Genomic DNA, 15,136 nt, shown 5'->3' with positions numbered 1-15,136 from the left:
CTAATTATGTGACTTCTGAAGGTAATTGGTTGCACCAGATCTTATTTAGGGGCTTCATAGCAAAGGTGGTGAATACATATGAACGCACCACTTTTCACATTTTTATTTATTATTTGAAACAAGTAATTTATTTCATTTAATTTCACCAATTTGGACTTTTTTGTGTATGTCCATTACATGAAACCAAAATAAAAATATATTTAATATTACAGGTTGTAATGCAACAAAATAGGAAAAACACATAGGGGATGAATACTTTTGCAAGGCACTGTAACCAAGTTATCATTACTCATTGTGTATTTATTCCTTGTTAGAATTTTATTCTATTATTTAAAAAAAAAAAATCTGCATTGTTGGGAAGAGCCATTAAGTAAGCATTTCACTGTTAGTTTACACCTGTAGTTTACGAAGCAAGTGACAAATGTATTTGTTTTTGTTGATTTTAACTCCAATTGTTATTTTGTGGAATTCAAACAGCAGCGTTCTATATGTATTAATCAATCATTATTTTGGTTTATCTAAAAAGTTTATCTAAAAATTTCTAAAACAAGAGAACCAGTAAAACAGCCTCATAGAAGTCTGGTGCACTTTTTATTGGTTCAGAGACAAAACATTTGCTGTGTGTGAAAATCTTTAGGGCACTTGTTCCTCCTTGTACCATATCCAATCTTAAAGAGACCTTCTTGTCCATCTCCATTTCAAGTCGTGAGAACATTATGAAAAAGACAGACAAAAAAAGATTGCATCTTTTTTTCCTCCAAAAATATAAAGTAAAAGAACTTAAACAATAATTACTTTCATAGTTTAACAAAATAATAAATATGGAGCACTTCTCCGTACATTGACATTACATTGACAAATCTTTTTTTATAAAAAAATATGACTTCAGTGCATTTTCTTTGCAAAGCGCTCACTGTTCCTCCAATATACCACCTCATATACCATATTTAAAATACCCTGACCTCAATGCAATGGCCTTAAAGGGATAGTTTGGGGTTTTGGAAATTCATTTTTATGTCTCTGCATCCAGTATGAATGAAGGTAGAGGTACTGTAGTTTCGCAAGCCAATGCTAACTAGCTAAGTGCAAAGACTGGAAGTCTTCGGGTACAGCTAGTTAGCATTGGCTCGCGAAACTACCTCTAACCCTTAACTATCCCTTTAAGGATACAAACAGTCATCACGCCACACAGGAACCCCCTTCCTGGAAACACAGAGTGCATATCAAAACTTCACAGCCTTTTATCTTTGTCGTCATCTCAAGACACAAACCCAGACAGAAAAGGCACAAGTAACTACAGTTTGAGTAATACTGGACAAAGAGACAAAACAACATGTGCATTTATTGTTGATTAAAGATTTTGGTAATTTACAAATGTATTCATATTTATTTTACATATATATTCAAATATATATTAAGATAGCAGTATCAATAGAGATACAGAAGGTAAGATCGAGAGATTTAAAGAAATCTTCAAAAAGAAAAAAGTGCATTTTATAACAAACCTGAATATTGCAGAAGAACTAACATTTAAGTTAACAATTGTATTGAAAACGGTATAAAAACAAAGCAATACAAAACCCAAAAACAAGAGTAGCAACAAAAAACGTAAAGGACGCATAGACGTATCAAAGGGTGGCTAAGTGCTCTGGCCTTGATTGGTTGAGTCTCCGCCTTTAGCTCCTCCCTCTACCAATTCTGAACCAGTCGCTCTGAACCGCAACCCTGGTGGCTCCTGCCTCTCAAACAGCTGTCCAATCCTGTGTGTGGGAGGGGGGGGGGGGGGGGGACTGGCTGACTAGGTGGATGGTCCTGCCTGGCCATGTGAGGGCCATCGTTCTCTGGTCTCTGCCTCAGACCTGTGTGAGTGGGAGGAGCTGTCATATTGCTTTGTGTTTATCATCCCTGGGTCGATCCTACCCTGCTGCGAGATGGAGGGTTTGGAACGTATGGGTGGGGTAAAACTGGGAATGCACAGCCCTGATTGGCTGGCTCCTACTACTTCCTGGCTGTCTGACCAGTGGTCCCCAGGAGTTCTGAGCCCTTGAGTTCTGGGGGTCCTGCACCAGGGGGCTTCCCTCCTGGTCTGGCCCAGTAGAAGCCTCTCCATCGGGGGAGAGGAGGCCGAGGTGGGGGTAGTGGGGTGGGAGTGGGGACGAGCCTGCACCATCTGAATGCCCCCAATGGGAATCATCAGGTAGGTCACCCTGGCCTGCTGGGAGTGCAGAGGCAGGTGGCTGAAGATGCAGTCCCTGGACTGGGACTGGGCTTTAGGGCTGTCACTAGGGGACAGACGGAAAGCTGGGGGGAATGACAGGCAGGGCTCTGGACCAATCTGCCCTTCACTTGGTGTTCCTATCCTCTCCTGTTGGGGGAGCAAGGACCTCATCATTACTTCACACAGTAGAACAAAACACTGAACTTGTTTTCACATTGCCTTTGGCTAAACTGGGCTTCCAATGCAGGTTTTAAAACACAGGGGAGGGATGCAAGCAAGATGCAACCACAGGCATTAAACATCATCAGCCATCAAAAGTAAATTTACAAAGTATAGTATAGTTACGTATTTAGGCCTCTGCTATTCTCATATAGTAAGTGTTAGCTTAGTACCAAAAAGGAAATTACTCTGCAATGAGATGTGTTTACTACTGACCATTACTGACAATGTAGTTATGTGGAGGGATGGCTAATTACATCTCATTTTGTAACTGACAAGAATAACTGTGGATTAAAATAACATGAAAAACTACAGGATCAGAAAGTGAATTAAATACATAACTTACCATTGAACCCACCTGTATGCGATCGCTGTCCCATGGCAAACGACTGGGTGAGCTGCAAGGTCTATGCTGCACCCCCAGGGGCGAGGGAGAGGCAGGAGCCCACAACATCCGATACTGGCTAGGGGACATCGGCCGGAGAGGGGAGAGAGGCCGCATGGAGTACAGGGGGGATAGAGCTCTGATGGGGGATGGTCCTCTCTTGGGGGAGGGCGAGAGGTGTCGGTTGTGGGAGTCCAGCTCCCGTCTGGGGGAAAGGCTTTGGATGGGAGAGCTCTCACTGCTAGGGGAGAAGGCCCTGAGGGAGGTGTCCCAGCCCCGGCGGGAGAACAGTGCCCTCCGGCTTTCTGGAGAGGAAGCATGCCCGCTGTGCCACAGTCTACGGGTGGGAGAGAGCTCCTGGCTGGGCCAGGGGCTGGGATCTAGCTGGGGTTCTGGGGCTGAGGGGTCAGGCGTGCCCTGCTGGGACCGTCTTCCGCTGCTGGAATGCCCCCTTGTTGACAGACTGCGGTCGGAGGAGCAGGATGAGGGCGGCTCGTCGTGAGATGAGGACTCTTCCTCATCATCGTCCTCCTCTGAATCATCCACGTCAGAGCACTGGTGCTCATCCTGGTCCTCGAACCCAGACAAATGCTCTTCAATACCTCCTGATGAGAAGAGGGGGAAACTTACACTAAGCCTAATTCTCCAAACTCCAGTCCCCCAGGCTACACCTAAATTAACACAGTTGTGTTCAATAGTCACAAAATGGAAGAAAGCAGTCAGAAACGGGGAGGTACTATCAGAACTTGTCCAATACGAAACGCTTGGTCTAAACTAGTTCCAGATTGAAAGGCAAGACTGAAAACCAGCAGACAATGCAGCTCTCGAGATACAGAGTTCACCTAAGTCACTCTGGACTTACAGTGAGCTCTAAAAGTATTGGGACACTGACATTTGTTGTTGTTTTGGCTCTGTACTCCAGCACTTTGGATTTGACTATGAGCTTCAATAAAAATAGAATATGTTTCTAAACACTTTTACATTAATGTGGACGCTACCATGATTACAGATAGTCCTGAATGAATCGTGAATAATGATGAGTGAGAAAGTGAGACGCACAAATACGCTAACCTCCCCTTCTATTGTAATGGTGAGAGTTTAGCATGTCTTGGGGGTATAACATTTGTGTCTAGCTTTCTCACTCATCATTATTCACGATTCATTCAGGACTATCCATAATCATGGTAGAATCCACATTAACGTAGAAGTGTTTAGAAAACATTTTTCTTATTGACAATAAAAGTGACTCCAAAATGACACAATACATTATTTACCATTCATTACTCTTGGGCAAAAACATTTCTGAACACAATCAAAAACAGAAACTGCATCCAACAAGTTTGTAGAGTCACAAGCCTGATGTAATCATTGCATGCTAGGAATATGGGACCAAATTCTAAACTTTGACTACTTTAAAAACACATAACAAAATTTGTCCCAATACTTATGGTCCCTGAAAATGAGGGGACTACGTACAGAAAGTGCTGGAATTTCTAAACGGTTCACCAGATTTGGATGAAATGACCCTCAAATTAAAGCTGATAGTCTGCACTTTAACCTCATAGTCATTGTATCATTTCAAACCCAAAGTGATGGAGTGCAGAGCCAAAACATAAAAAATTGGGCACTACCACAATACTTGGAGCTCACTGTATATAAACACACATTCATACACACAAACACATGAAATGGGCACAAGGACCAGGACAGGCTGGCTTCCTATCCAACATAACATTCTATCAACCTGATGTTATAAATAGCAAGCAGACGGACAAGGTTTGATTTAATGGGATCGTGCTGCTGTTTCCATTCATGAAGTCTAACAGCTGGCTTTTGAATGGAAGGGTTATTTGAATGGGCTGTCCTTGGCTCAGTGTTGAGTGCAGTCTGCTACCGGGAGGGATTGAGAGAGAGATGGGAGGCATTGAGCCTGCACAGAGAGGGGGTGGATGTGAATGTCTGGCATTCTGTTTTTTAAAGGCCAGGACTGCAGCCTTGAAAACAACACTGTACATCTCTCCCATCCTGCACCAGAAACAGACTCTATATAATGTATTTGGCCATGTATTCTTTATAAATTAATTTTATATTTTTTTTATTTCTCTTTAGCGCGACAGAGGAATGAGAATAGCAACATATTGCCTTACATATCCAACATACATGTCATGCCCAGTTCCAGTTTCTTTAGAGGAGCAGATATAGCTACAAGGCCAGCTATCGAGTCAAGTTTGAGGAAAGATGTTTGATGGGTGAAGTTTCCTCTCTATGGTATTGTACCTGCTTCCTCGGTCTCTGGCTCGTCCAGTGAAGACCCAGACGTTCCCATTGACTGGCACTTCTTCCCATGAGCCTTGGACTTCATGTGCTTGGTAAGGTTCCCTATGAAGACAAGGAAAACAAGAACAGCAAAGCCACATTAGACTGAACTGGGGCAGGGTAGATGAGGAATAATTGATTGTGCGGGGAGAGACCAGAGTACAAACAAATAGTCAAGCATTCTGGGAATTTAATAAATTCCCAGTTTTTTCCCAAAATCCCAGTTGGATGATTCACGGAATCAGGAGGGAATCCAGAAACCTCCAACCAGGATTTCTGTAAAACCAGGGAATTTATTTAAAAGTTCCCTGAATTTTGCAACCCTAAGCATAGTCCAAGTAATTTTTAGATGGAATGTCACAGCCCGCCCGTGAGGAAAACCACCCGTTGTTACCTAGGTTACCCCATTGGCTCACAGCAAAAACGTGACCTTTTTAAAACTGAATTTTCTTGTCTGCTTGTTTTACTCAACTACAAAATTACATTTAAGTACAACATGTCTAAAGATTACTTTTCAACATTGCCTACTCCCAAGCATTCTCATTACTAAAAGTAATATTGTAGGGCTTCCCTCATGCCCCTTTTTATGACGCAGGAGGCCTTTTGTCTTCTGGTAGGCCATCATTGTAAATAAGAATTTGTTCTTAACTGACTTGCCTAGTTAAATAAAAAATAAATAAAATGACGGTGCTAGCAGCCACGTAAGTGAGTGCTAGCTACCTACCGACTGGAATATTATAAGCTAACCAAAACCAAAACCAACAACATAAACAAACAGACTATAGAGTTACAAATAGTGAGTGGAGTTATAAATGGACTACACTAAACAAGTTAAATGTCTTACCTGTGATGAAAAGTTTAACACACACATAGCTACAGTGCATTCGGAAAGTATTCAGAACCCTTGCCTTTTCCCACATTTTATTACATTACAGCCTTATCCTAAAATTGATTAAAAAAATTCCCTCATCAATCTACACACAATACCCAATAATGAAAAAGCGAAAATATGTTTTTATACATTTGCAAAAAAAATTTAAACCTATGAACCTTATTTAAAGACCATTAGCTATGAGACTTGAAACTGAGCTCAGGTGCATTCTGTTTCCGTTCATCATTCTTGAGATGTTTCTACAACTTGAACTTGAATTAAATTGATTGGAAATGATTTGGAAAGGCACACACCTGTCTATATAATCTCCCACAGTTGACAGTGCATGTCAGAGCAAAAACCAAGCCACAAGGTTGAAGGAATTGTCCGTAGAGCTCCGAGACAGGATTGTGTTGAGGCACAGATCTGGGGAAGGGTACCAAAACATTTCTGCAGCATTGAAGATCTCCAAGAACACAGTGGCCTCCATCATTCTTAAATGGAAGAAGTTTGGAACCACCAAGACTCTTTCTAGAGCTGGCCACCCAGCCAAACTGAGCAATCGGGAGAGAAGGGCTTTGGTCAGGGAGGTGACCAAAAACCCGATGGTTACTCTGACAGAGCTCCAGAGTTCCTCTGTCGAGATGGGAGAATCTTCCAGAAAGACAACCATGCAGCACTCCACCAATAAGGCCTTTATCATAGAGTGGCCAGACGGAAGACACTGCTCAGTAAAAGGCACATTACAGCCCGCTTGGAGTTAGCCAAAAGAAACCTAAAGGCCTCTCAGACCATAAGAAACAAGATTTTCTGGTCTGATGAAACCAAGAATGAACTCTTTAGCCTGAATGCCAAGTGTCACATCTGGAGGAAACCTGGCACCATCCCTACGGTAAAGCATGGTGGTGGCAGCATCATGCTGTGGGGATGTTTTTCAGCGGACAACGCAGGAGTAGCTTCGAGACAAGTCTTTGAATGTCCTTGAGTGGCCCAGCCAAAGCCCAGACTTGAACCAAAGAAGGCTACGTCCCTTCCGTCTTCAAGGGAGCGAGAGTTGCACCCCTTCTGAAAAAACCTACACTCGATCCCTCCGATGTCAACAACTACAGACCAGTATCTCTTCTTTCTTTTCTCTCCAAAACTCTTGAACGTGCCGTCCTTGGCCAGCTCTCCTGCTATCTCTCTCAGAATGACCTTCTTGATCCTAATCAGTCAGGTTTCAAGACTGGCCATTCAACTGAGACTGCTCTTCTCTGTGTCACGGAGGCTCTCCGCACTGCTAAAGCTAACTCTCTCTCCTCTGCTCTCATCCTTCTAGACCTATCTGCTGCCTTTGATACTGTGAACCATCAGATCCTCCTCTCCACCCTCTCCGAGTTGGGCATCTCCGGCGCGGCCCACGCTTGGATTGCGTCCTACCTGACAGGTCACTCCTACCAGGTGGCGTGGCGAGAATCTGTCTCCGCACCACGCGCTCTCACCACTGGTGTCCCCCAGGGCTCTGTTCTAGGCCCTCTCCTATTCTCGCTATACACCAAGTCACTTGGCTCTGTCATATCCTCACATGGTCTCTCCTATCATTGCCATGCAGACGACACACAATTAATCTTCTCCTTTCCCCCTTCTGATAACCAGGCGGCGAATCGCATCTCTGCATGTCTGTCAGACATATCAGTGTGGATGACGGATCACCATCTCAAGCTGAACCTCGGCAAGACGGAGCTGCTCTTCCTCCCGGGGAAGGACTGCCCGTTCCATGATCTCGCCATCACGGTTGACAACTCCCTTGTGTCCTCCTCCCAGAGTGCTAAGAACCTTGGCGTGATCCTGGACAACACCCTGTCGTTCTCCACTAACATCAAGGCGGTGACCCGATCCTGTAGGTTCATGCTCTACAACATTCGCAGAGTACGACCCTGCCTCACACAGGAAGCGGCGCAGGTCCTAATCCAGGCACTTGTCATCTCCCGTCTGGATTACTGCAAATCGCTGTTGGCTGGGCTCCCTGCCTGTGCCATTAAACCCCTACAACTCATCCAGAACGCCGCAGCCCGTCTGGTGTTTAACCTTCCCAAGTTCTCTCACGTCACCCCGCTCCTCCGCTCTCTCCACTGGCTTCCAGTTGAAGCTCGCATCCGCTACAAGACCATGGTGCTTGCCTACGGAGCTGTGAAGGGAACGGCACCTCCATACCTTCAGGCTCTGATCAGGCCCTACACCCAAACAAGGGCACTGCGTTCATCCACCTCTGGCCTGCTGGCCCCCTACCTCTGAGGAAGCACAGTTCCCGCTCAGCCCAGTCAAAACTGTTCGCTGCTCTGGCACCCCAATGGTGGAACAAGCTCCCTCACGACGCCAGGACAGCGGAGTCAATCACCACCTTCCGGAGACACCTGAAACCCCACCTCTTTAAGGAATACCTGGGATAGGATAAAGTAATCCTTCTAACCCCCCCCCTTAAAAGATTTAGATGCACTATTGTAAAGTGGTTGTTCCACTGGATATCATAAGGTGAATGCACCAATTTGTAAGTCGCTCTGGATAAGAGCGTCTGCTAAATGACTTAAATGTAATGTAAATGTAAGACTTAAGGCTATAATCGCTGCCAAAGGTGCTTCAACCAAGTACTGAGTAAAGGTTCTGAATACTTATGCAAATGTGATGTCAGTTTTTATTTTTATTTTATACATTTGCAACAATTTCTAAAAACCTGTTTTTGCTTTGTCATAATGGGGTATTGTGGGTAGATTGAGGGGAATAAAAAAAAAAATCCATTTTAGAATTCATTTTAGAATAAGTAAAAAAGTGTGGAAAAAGTCAAAAGGGTGTGAATATTTTCTGAATGCACTTTACGTGTAGCCTACTTGGGAACCGGATCCCATATTTTTCATGTCGAATAGCCTGAGGCCACATGGCTCTTCTCGCAGGCTCTATTTCCTTATGTTGTTTATACCTGGTTATATGTTCATTGAACAACACAGCAGTTTGTCGGCATGTTTTGTAATTTCTGTATAATAAGAAAATTGACGAAGTTGGCTCTTTAACAATGGGGGTCAATGGGAAAGAATGTTTGTTTTCTCCAATTTGTGGTCGAGGGGAATTCCTTCTTATGACGTGAATATCGACTTGGAGTATAGCTAATCGTTAAAGAAACTGCTCAACCATATACGAAGGCAGAGCGACACTGAATGCCGTATTATGATTTGGGGGCCTATTTAGGAAGGTCACACCTCCTCTTCCTCACCTTTGGTTTTGAAGGCGAAGTTGCAGTGTTTGCAGATGTAGGGCCGGAGATCCGTGTGTGTTCGAATGTGCTTCCTTAGCATGCTGGGCTTCTTACAGCGGATCCTGCACTCTCCGCAGACATACTTTCCTCTGCCGCGACCCCGCACATACACATATTCCTCATTAGACTTGTACCTGATGGGAAAGAGGAGGAGAGGGAGAGAGAGAGGAAGTGGGGGGAGAGGGAGTGAGAGGGAGTGAGAAAAGAAAAACAAAATACATAGTAAGTTAAAAGTAGGTAAAGATAGCTCCCTGGGCCTACTCTACACAAGGCACTCTTTACATCAGAACGGGGTAGCCCCACTAAACCCCGGCTTCCTCTAAGTCCCCCTGTAGTTCACTCTCTCCAGCCTGTCTACGCCCGTAGCAGGCAGGCAGGCAGGTAGACAGAGAACCCAACCTTTATCCTCAGCTTGGTTGGCTCGGCCAACAACAGCAGCAGCTACAGAGAGGGAAGCCTGGCTTTAGCCAACTGCCCCAAAGCTACAATACATACAAAATCCAACTGTACATTTAGCCCTACTCTATAAAAGACTAGTTTATATGTTACGGAAATACTATGCACTACCCAACTCGATGTACACTCATCTTTAAATACAGAATTTGTCATACAGTATACTAGATCAACATGAATAAAGATCAGTATTCGCATTGAGCTTTCCAATGAGGCAACAACAGTACTTTGAAGTGCAGGCACACGGCATACACCCAGCAGGAGAAACAGGACAAAATAAGTGAAAAATTACATCACACTGACAATTTCAATCTGTTTCTGGCTGTGATGAGGCTGGGCATGAATGTGACTGTGAATTATGGTAAACCCTGCATCCTGTTGAACTTCATACAATATGATAAACACACTGATCATGACCTCACAGGTTAACAGTGGAATGAGCTAAGCTGACTATGTTACCAAGCCAATGAGAAAATATGACAATGTATTTACGCCATAAAAATGTATGTCTGGCTGTGTTAAGAGCAACTAGACAGTTGCAGCTGCACTAAATGCAGATTAAGGAGATTAAATCCAATGTTCCGCTGTCACAGAGGACGCCCACGGCTCCTTTAGTTTATGAGAAAAGCGACAGTGAGGAAAAAGCCTGCCATGTTACAGCATCGGTTTCTCCAACTGAATAATGTTAATGTTCTCCAGAGAGCCCCCCAGTCAGTCCCTCCTCTCTCACAGACGTGACTTAATTGGATCAGGATGAAAACATACAAGTCATTAAAACCACAAAACAGAGCTGAGCTGCCTGCATGCCGTGTATTTATAGAAAGTAGTGATGTGTGTTGTGTTCCGATGACGGCAGTCGTGGTTGAGAACACAGAGAAGAGAGGTAGAATGAATGACACACTGTTTCTAGAGTGCTACATGCATTGTGTGTGTGTGTTTGTGTGTTCCCCAATATTTTACGCCTGCTTCGTTAGGTTAATCTGTTGGCTACGGAACCGAGAGAGAAGTCAGCTGTAGCATAGGCTTGGAGTCAGCTGTAGCATATTGTATTTTTTGCTGTGCAACCTGGAAATTGGATTTGTGCACAGTGCTTCTAGAAAAATCTACCAGATGTCTAAATTCTGTTTATGTTATTGTGTTGTTTCCTGACGAGCAGCAGCTGTTCCCCATTCCCCAAGTCAATCTTCCCCGTTTAGCATGTATCACATTTCATGCTCAAATCACCTCTTAAATTGATTGCGTTACTCAATGAATTGGTAAAAAATTATTTTGAGATTTGGGCATCCCAAAATGCTAATGGTGTAAAATCTTTGCAATGGTTAGTTTTAGAAAGCCAAAGTGTGGATTGCAGTCACTCCTTTTCCATAGACTGATTTCAATTTAAACAAATATTTACATATGTAAAATCACTAAACTGTCCCTTTAAGGTCAAAACTTTATGGTTTGTAAATTGTAAACCCCTGTTAGAAACCACTGATGATAGTTATAGATGTGGGGGGGACATAACCTGTCGGTGGGCCATCTATAGCTAAATTCCTGCATTTCTACACAATCCAATATGACGTCTATATTTAGAACAAAAATGCCCACAGTCTTCAAGCTTGGTAAGAGATCATTATTAAATATGTTTAAGTGATTGATAAGACTGAACTAGATCAAAAGAAATTCAATAATCAATGTTGTCTTGCACCTTTAACCAATAACATAACAAATTAACAAAAATACAAAGACTTGATTGTCTTTATTTAGACAACATCTATATAACATTTCTGCCAGACTGCCCAGCCAGCCCGAGCCGCCTGCACCCCTGACCCCCACCAGTCTAGTACATAACTTAACTTTCTCCCAACACAATACACATTAACACAAAGAAACAGCAAATCCTCCATAAAATTAATCTCATAGGCCTAATAGTACTGTAGAGCTCCTTTTACTTGCACACAAAATAGCTGGGTCGCCCCATCCTGTTCCTAGGGGTCCAACACCCTACAGCGCCCCAACCCAACACACCCCACTCAGCTTTAGGATCTTAGAGAAACATAAATTATTGGTTTTGGGTGTGTTAGGCCAAGGCCAGAGTGACAACCCACAAGACGGAAGACCCCCAGGGCCAGGTTTGAACAGTCCAGCAGCTAGGGATTGACAAAAAAGGTATCTCCCCTGACTTGGGCATGTTTTCAATAGACTCCTTTTGTAGTACTACATTCCATATAAGGCATCCAGACCTCATGAAAGTACCCAGTATACCCTTAATCTTGTAATAAATCAAATCTGGTAATACATAACTTGATATTTCTGCCATCCATTGTGACATTGAGGGAGGATAACCAACCTTCCAATTCATGGCAATGCTTAGCCGCTATAAATGCTTGGTTACACAGTTTCTTCTGATAAGTCTCCAGTATCAACACTTCCAAGCAAACAAAAACAGGGTGAAGGGAATCTGTAGACATGCTGAGATAAAATAACATATTCTTTGCCAGAATTCAGCCAGCCCTCACAAGACCATAACTTATGCAAATATGTCCCATTTTGAGTTTTACACCTCCAGCAGAGGAATTACACTTCTGAGTGCATGTAATTAAGTTTCACTGGCATATAGTACGGCCGATGGACGGTCTTAAAACTGCAGTAATTTATGTCTGAGATTATATGAACATGACTGGGCATTCAAACATATCTGTATCCATGAATCATCATCAATAGCTTCCACCAGGTCTTCCTAACATTTCTGTTTTACATGTTTTGTGTCATTGGGGAAAGCCTCTATCAACCCTTGATATAGTTTGGAAATCAACTTGAGGTTTTTCAGACTGCCTTAAAATAGTTTCAATCTTTGAAGTATCTGGCTTGTCCAGTGTTTGCTGCACAGAGAGAATAAAGTCTTGCATCTCTAAATATTCATCTCAGCTCTGTCACAGACTGGGTCTTCCCTGGCTGCCTGACCCTGCTGAGACCCCTGTCACCATCTGATCCTCGTAAGATGAGGCATGACAAAGAATTACCTTGGTGTATGTTTATAAATTATATTATCAAAGAATAGAATCATGGTTTCATCGTTTGAACAAGGTCTAGCGTGATTGCGGCAAAAAATAATAGCTAACGTTAACCAACTTTTGACCAGCTCTCTCTCTAATGGTACACCAACTGGCAAAAGCTATCCCTGTTCATTTACTTCTGTTGAAACGAGACAAAACAAAGGCTACAAAACATTTCCACACAAACCACAACGGCTGTTAGAAATATAGTAATAATAGCCACCTCATATCGCTATCTGATAGATGGCTAGACGCTGGAGCTGAACTGGCTGTGGTAGCTAGCTACTAGCGATTTAATTAATTCATCTCAGTCGAGAGGGGATGAAACATTAGCTAACATTACATATCAGTTACACTAGCGCTACTACCTTACCACTGGGAATTTTCACAAATGTATTATTTTTATAGTAAGTGGCTTGTTTCATCTTGTTTTCGATACCGTTGTCAGAGCTATCCTTGATAGCAGGAAAGGGTTGAGTCAAGTGCAGGAGACTGAGGTCTGTTTGAACAGATGTTTTAAATTAAACAAAAGTTACCTTGCCAGCTACATTAGTACACTAAATATTAGCCAGTTTCTGCTCTGCTTGCTTTTACAATTCGGAGAAAAGAGAACACATACAGTGCTTTCGGAAAGTATTGAGATCCATTGACTTTTTCCACATTTTTCTACGTTACAACATTATTCTAAAATGGATTAAATTACCAAAACTCCTTAGCAATCTACACACAATACACCATAATGACAAAGTAAAAACATTGATTTTTTTGGTGCAAATTTATAAAACATAAAAAAGAGAAATAACTTAAGTATTCAGACCCTTTGCTATGAGACTCAAAATTGAGCTCAGGTGCATCCTGTTTTTATTGATCATCCTTGAGATGTATCTACAACTTGATTGGAGTCCACCTGTGGTAAATTCAATTGATTGGACATGATTTGGAAAGGCACACACCTGTCTATATAAGATCCTACAGTTGACAGTCATGTCAGAGAAAAAACCATGCCATGAGGTCGAAGGAATTGTCCGTAGAGCTCCGAGACAAGATTGTGTAGAGGCACAGATCTTGGGAAGGGTACCAAAAATGGTCTGCAGCATCGAAGGTCCAAGAACACAGTGCCCTCCATCATTCTTAAATGGAAAAAGTTTAGAACCACCAAGACTCTTCCTAGAGCTGACTGCCCGGCTAACCCGAGCAATCAGGGGAGAAGGGCATTGGTCAGGGAGGTGACCAAGAACCCAATAGTCACTCTAACAGAGCTCTAGAGTTCCTCTGTGGAGATGGGAGAACCTTCCAGAATGACAACCATCTCTGCAGCACTCCACCAATCAGGCCTTTATGGTAGAGTGGCCAGACGGAAGCTACTCCTCAGTAAAAGGCACATGACAGCCTGCTTGGAGTTTGCCAAAAGGCACCTAAAACTCTCAGATAATGAGAAACAAGATTCTTTGGTCTGATGAAACCAATATTTAACTCTTTGGCCTGAATGCCAAGCGTCACGCCTGGAGGAAACCTGGCACCATCTCTACGGTGAAGATTGGTGGTGGCAGCATCATGCTGTGGGGGTGTTTTTCAGTGGCAGGGACTGGGAGACTAGTCAGGATCGAGGCAAATATGAATGGAGCAAAGTACAGATACATCCTTGATGAAAACCTGCTCCAGAGCGCTCAGAACCTCAGACTGGGGTGAATGTTCACCTTCCAACAGGAAAACAACCCTAAGCACACAGCCAAGCCAATGCAGGAGTGGCTTTGGGACAAGTCTCTGAATGTCCCTGCGTGGCCCAGCTAGAGCCCGGACTTGAACCCGATCTAACATCTCTGGAGAGACCTGAAAATATCTGTGAAGCAATGCTCCCCATCCAACCAGAGAGCTTGAGAGGATCTGCGAAGAAGAATGGGAGAAGCTCCCCAAATACAGGTGTGCCAAGCTTTTAGCGTCATACCCAAGAAGACTCAAGGCTGTAATTGCTGCCAAAGGTGCTTCAACAAAGTACTGAGTAAAGGGTCTGAATACTTACGTAAATGTGATATTCATTTTTTTCATTTTTTATAAATTAGCTAACATTTATAAAAACCTGTTTTGGCTTAGTCATTATGGGGTATTGTGTGTAGATTAATGAGAGGGGATTTTTTTTTACAAGGCTGTAACCTAACAAAAATGTGGAAAAAGTCAAGGGGTCTGAATACTCCCGAAGGCACTGTACACACCGACAGCAGCTGTGAATGTTCAGCTAGTGGTGGGGAGACGACTCCTTGTACATCGACTCCCATTTCTGGGTGTCAAGCTTAGATTCCGCTAGGAATAGACTCCTCGACTTCTAAGATTCAGTATTTCTGCAAGGAAGGAC

The 15,136-nt window shown here is 43.2% G+C and overlaps 1 protein-coding gene across 3 annotated transcripts in view; it reads right to left on the bottom strand.

Annotated features, from left to right (window-relative positions):
• Positions 1-574: 574 nt before the first annotated feature.
• LOC106605009 (transcription factor HIVEP3) overlaps positions 575-15,136 on the bottom strand; it is a 92,947-nt gene continuing 78,385 nt past the window's right edge. For 2 of the 3 annotated variants that reach the window (XM_045718289.1, XM_014200201.2), the window contains 4 exons: positions 9,254-9,429; positions 5,100-5,201; positions 2,784-3,427; positions 575-2,365 (listed from right to left, as the gene is read on the bottom strand). In XM_045718289.1, the coding sequence (XP_045574245.1) occupies positions 1,799-2,365; positions 2,784-3,427; positions 5,100-5,201; positions 9,254-9,429 (1,489 nt within the window). In that variant the 3' untranslated portion in view covers positions 575-1,798. The remainder of the gene's footprint in view (positions 2,366-2,783; positions 3,428-5,099; positions 5,202-9,253; positions 9,430-15,136) is intronic. The other variant, XM_014200202.2, reaches the window with a different exon arrangement.

This window comes from Salmo salar, chromosome ssa05, assembly GCF_905237065.1.
Source record: "Salmo salar chromosome ssa05, Ssal_v3.1, whole genome shotgun sequence".
Lineage (NCBI taxonomy): Eukaryota > Metazoa > Chordata > Actinopteri > Salmoniformes > Salmonidae > Salmo > Salmo salar.
Note: the sequence above shows the minus strand (reverse complement) of the source record. Positions and strands in the feature narration are given on the sequence as shown.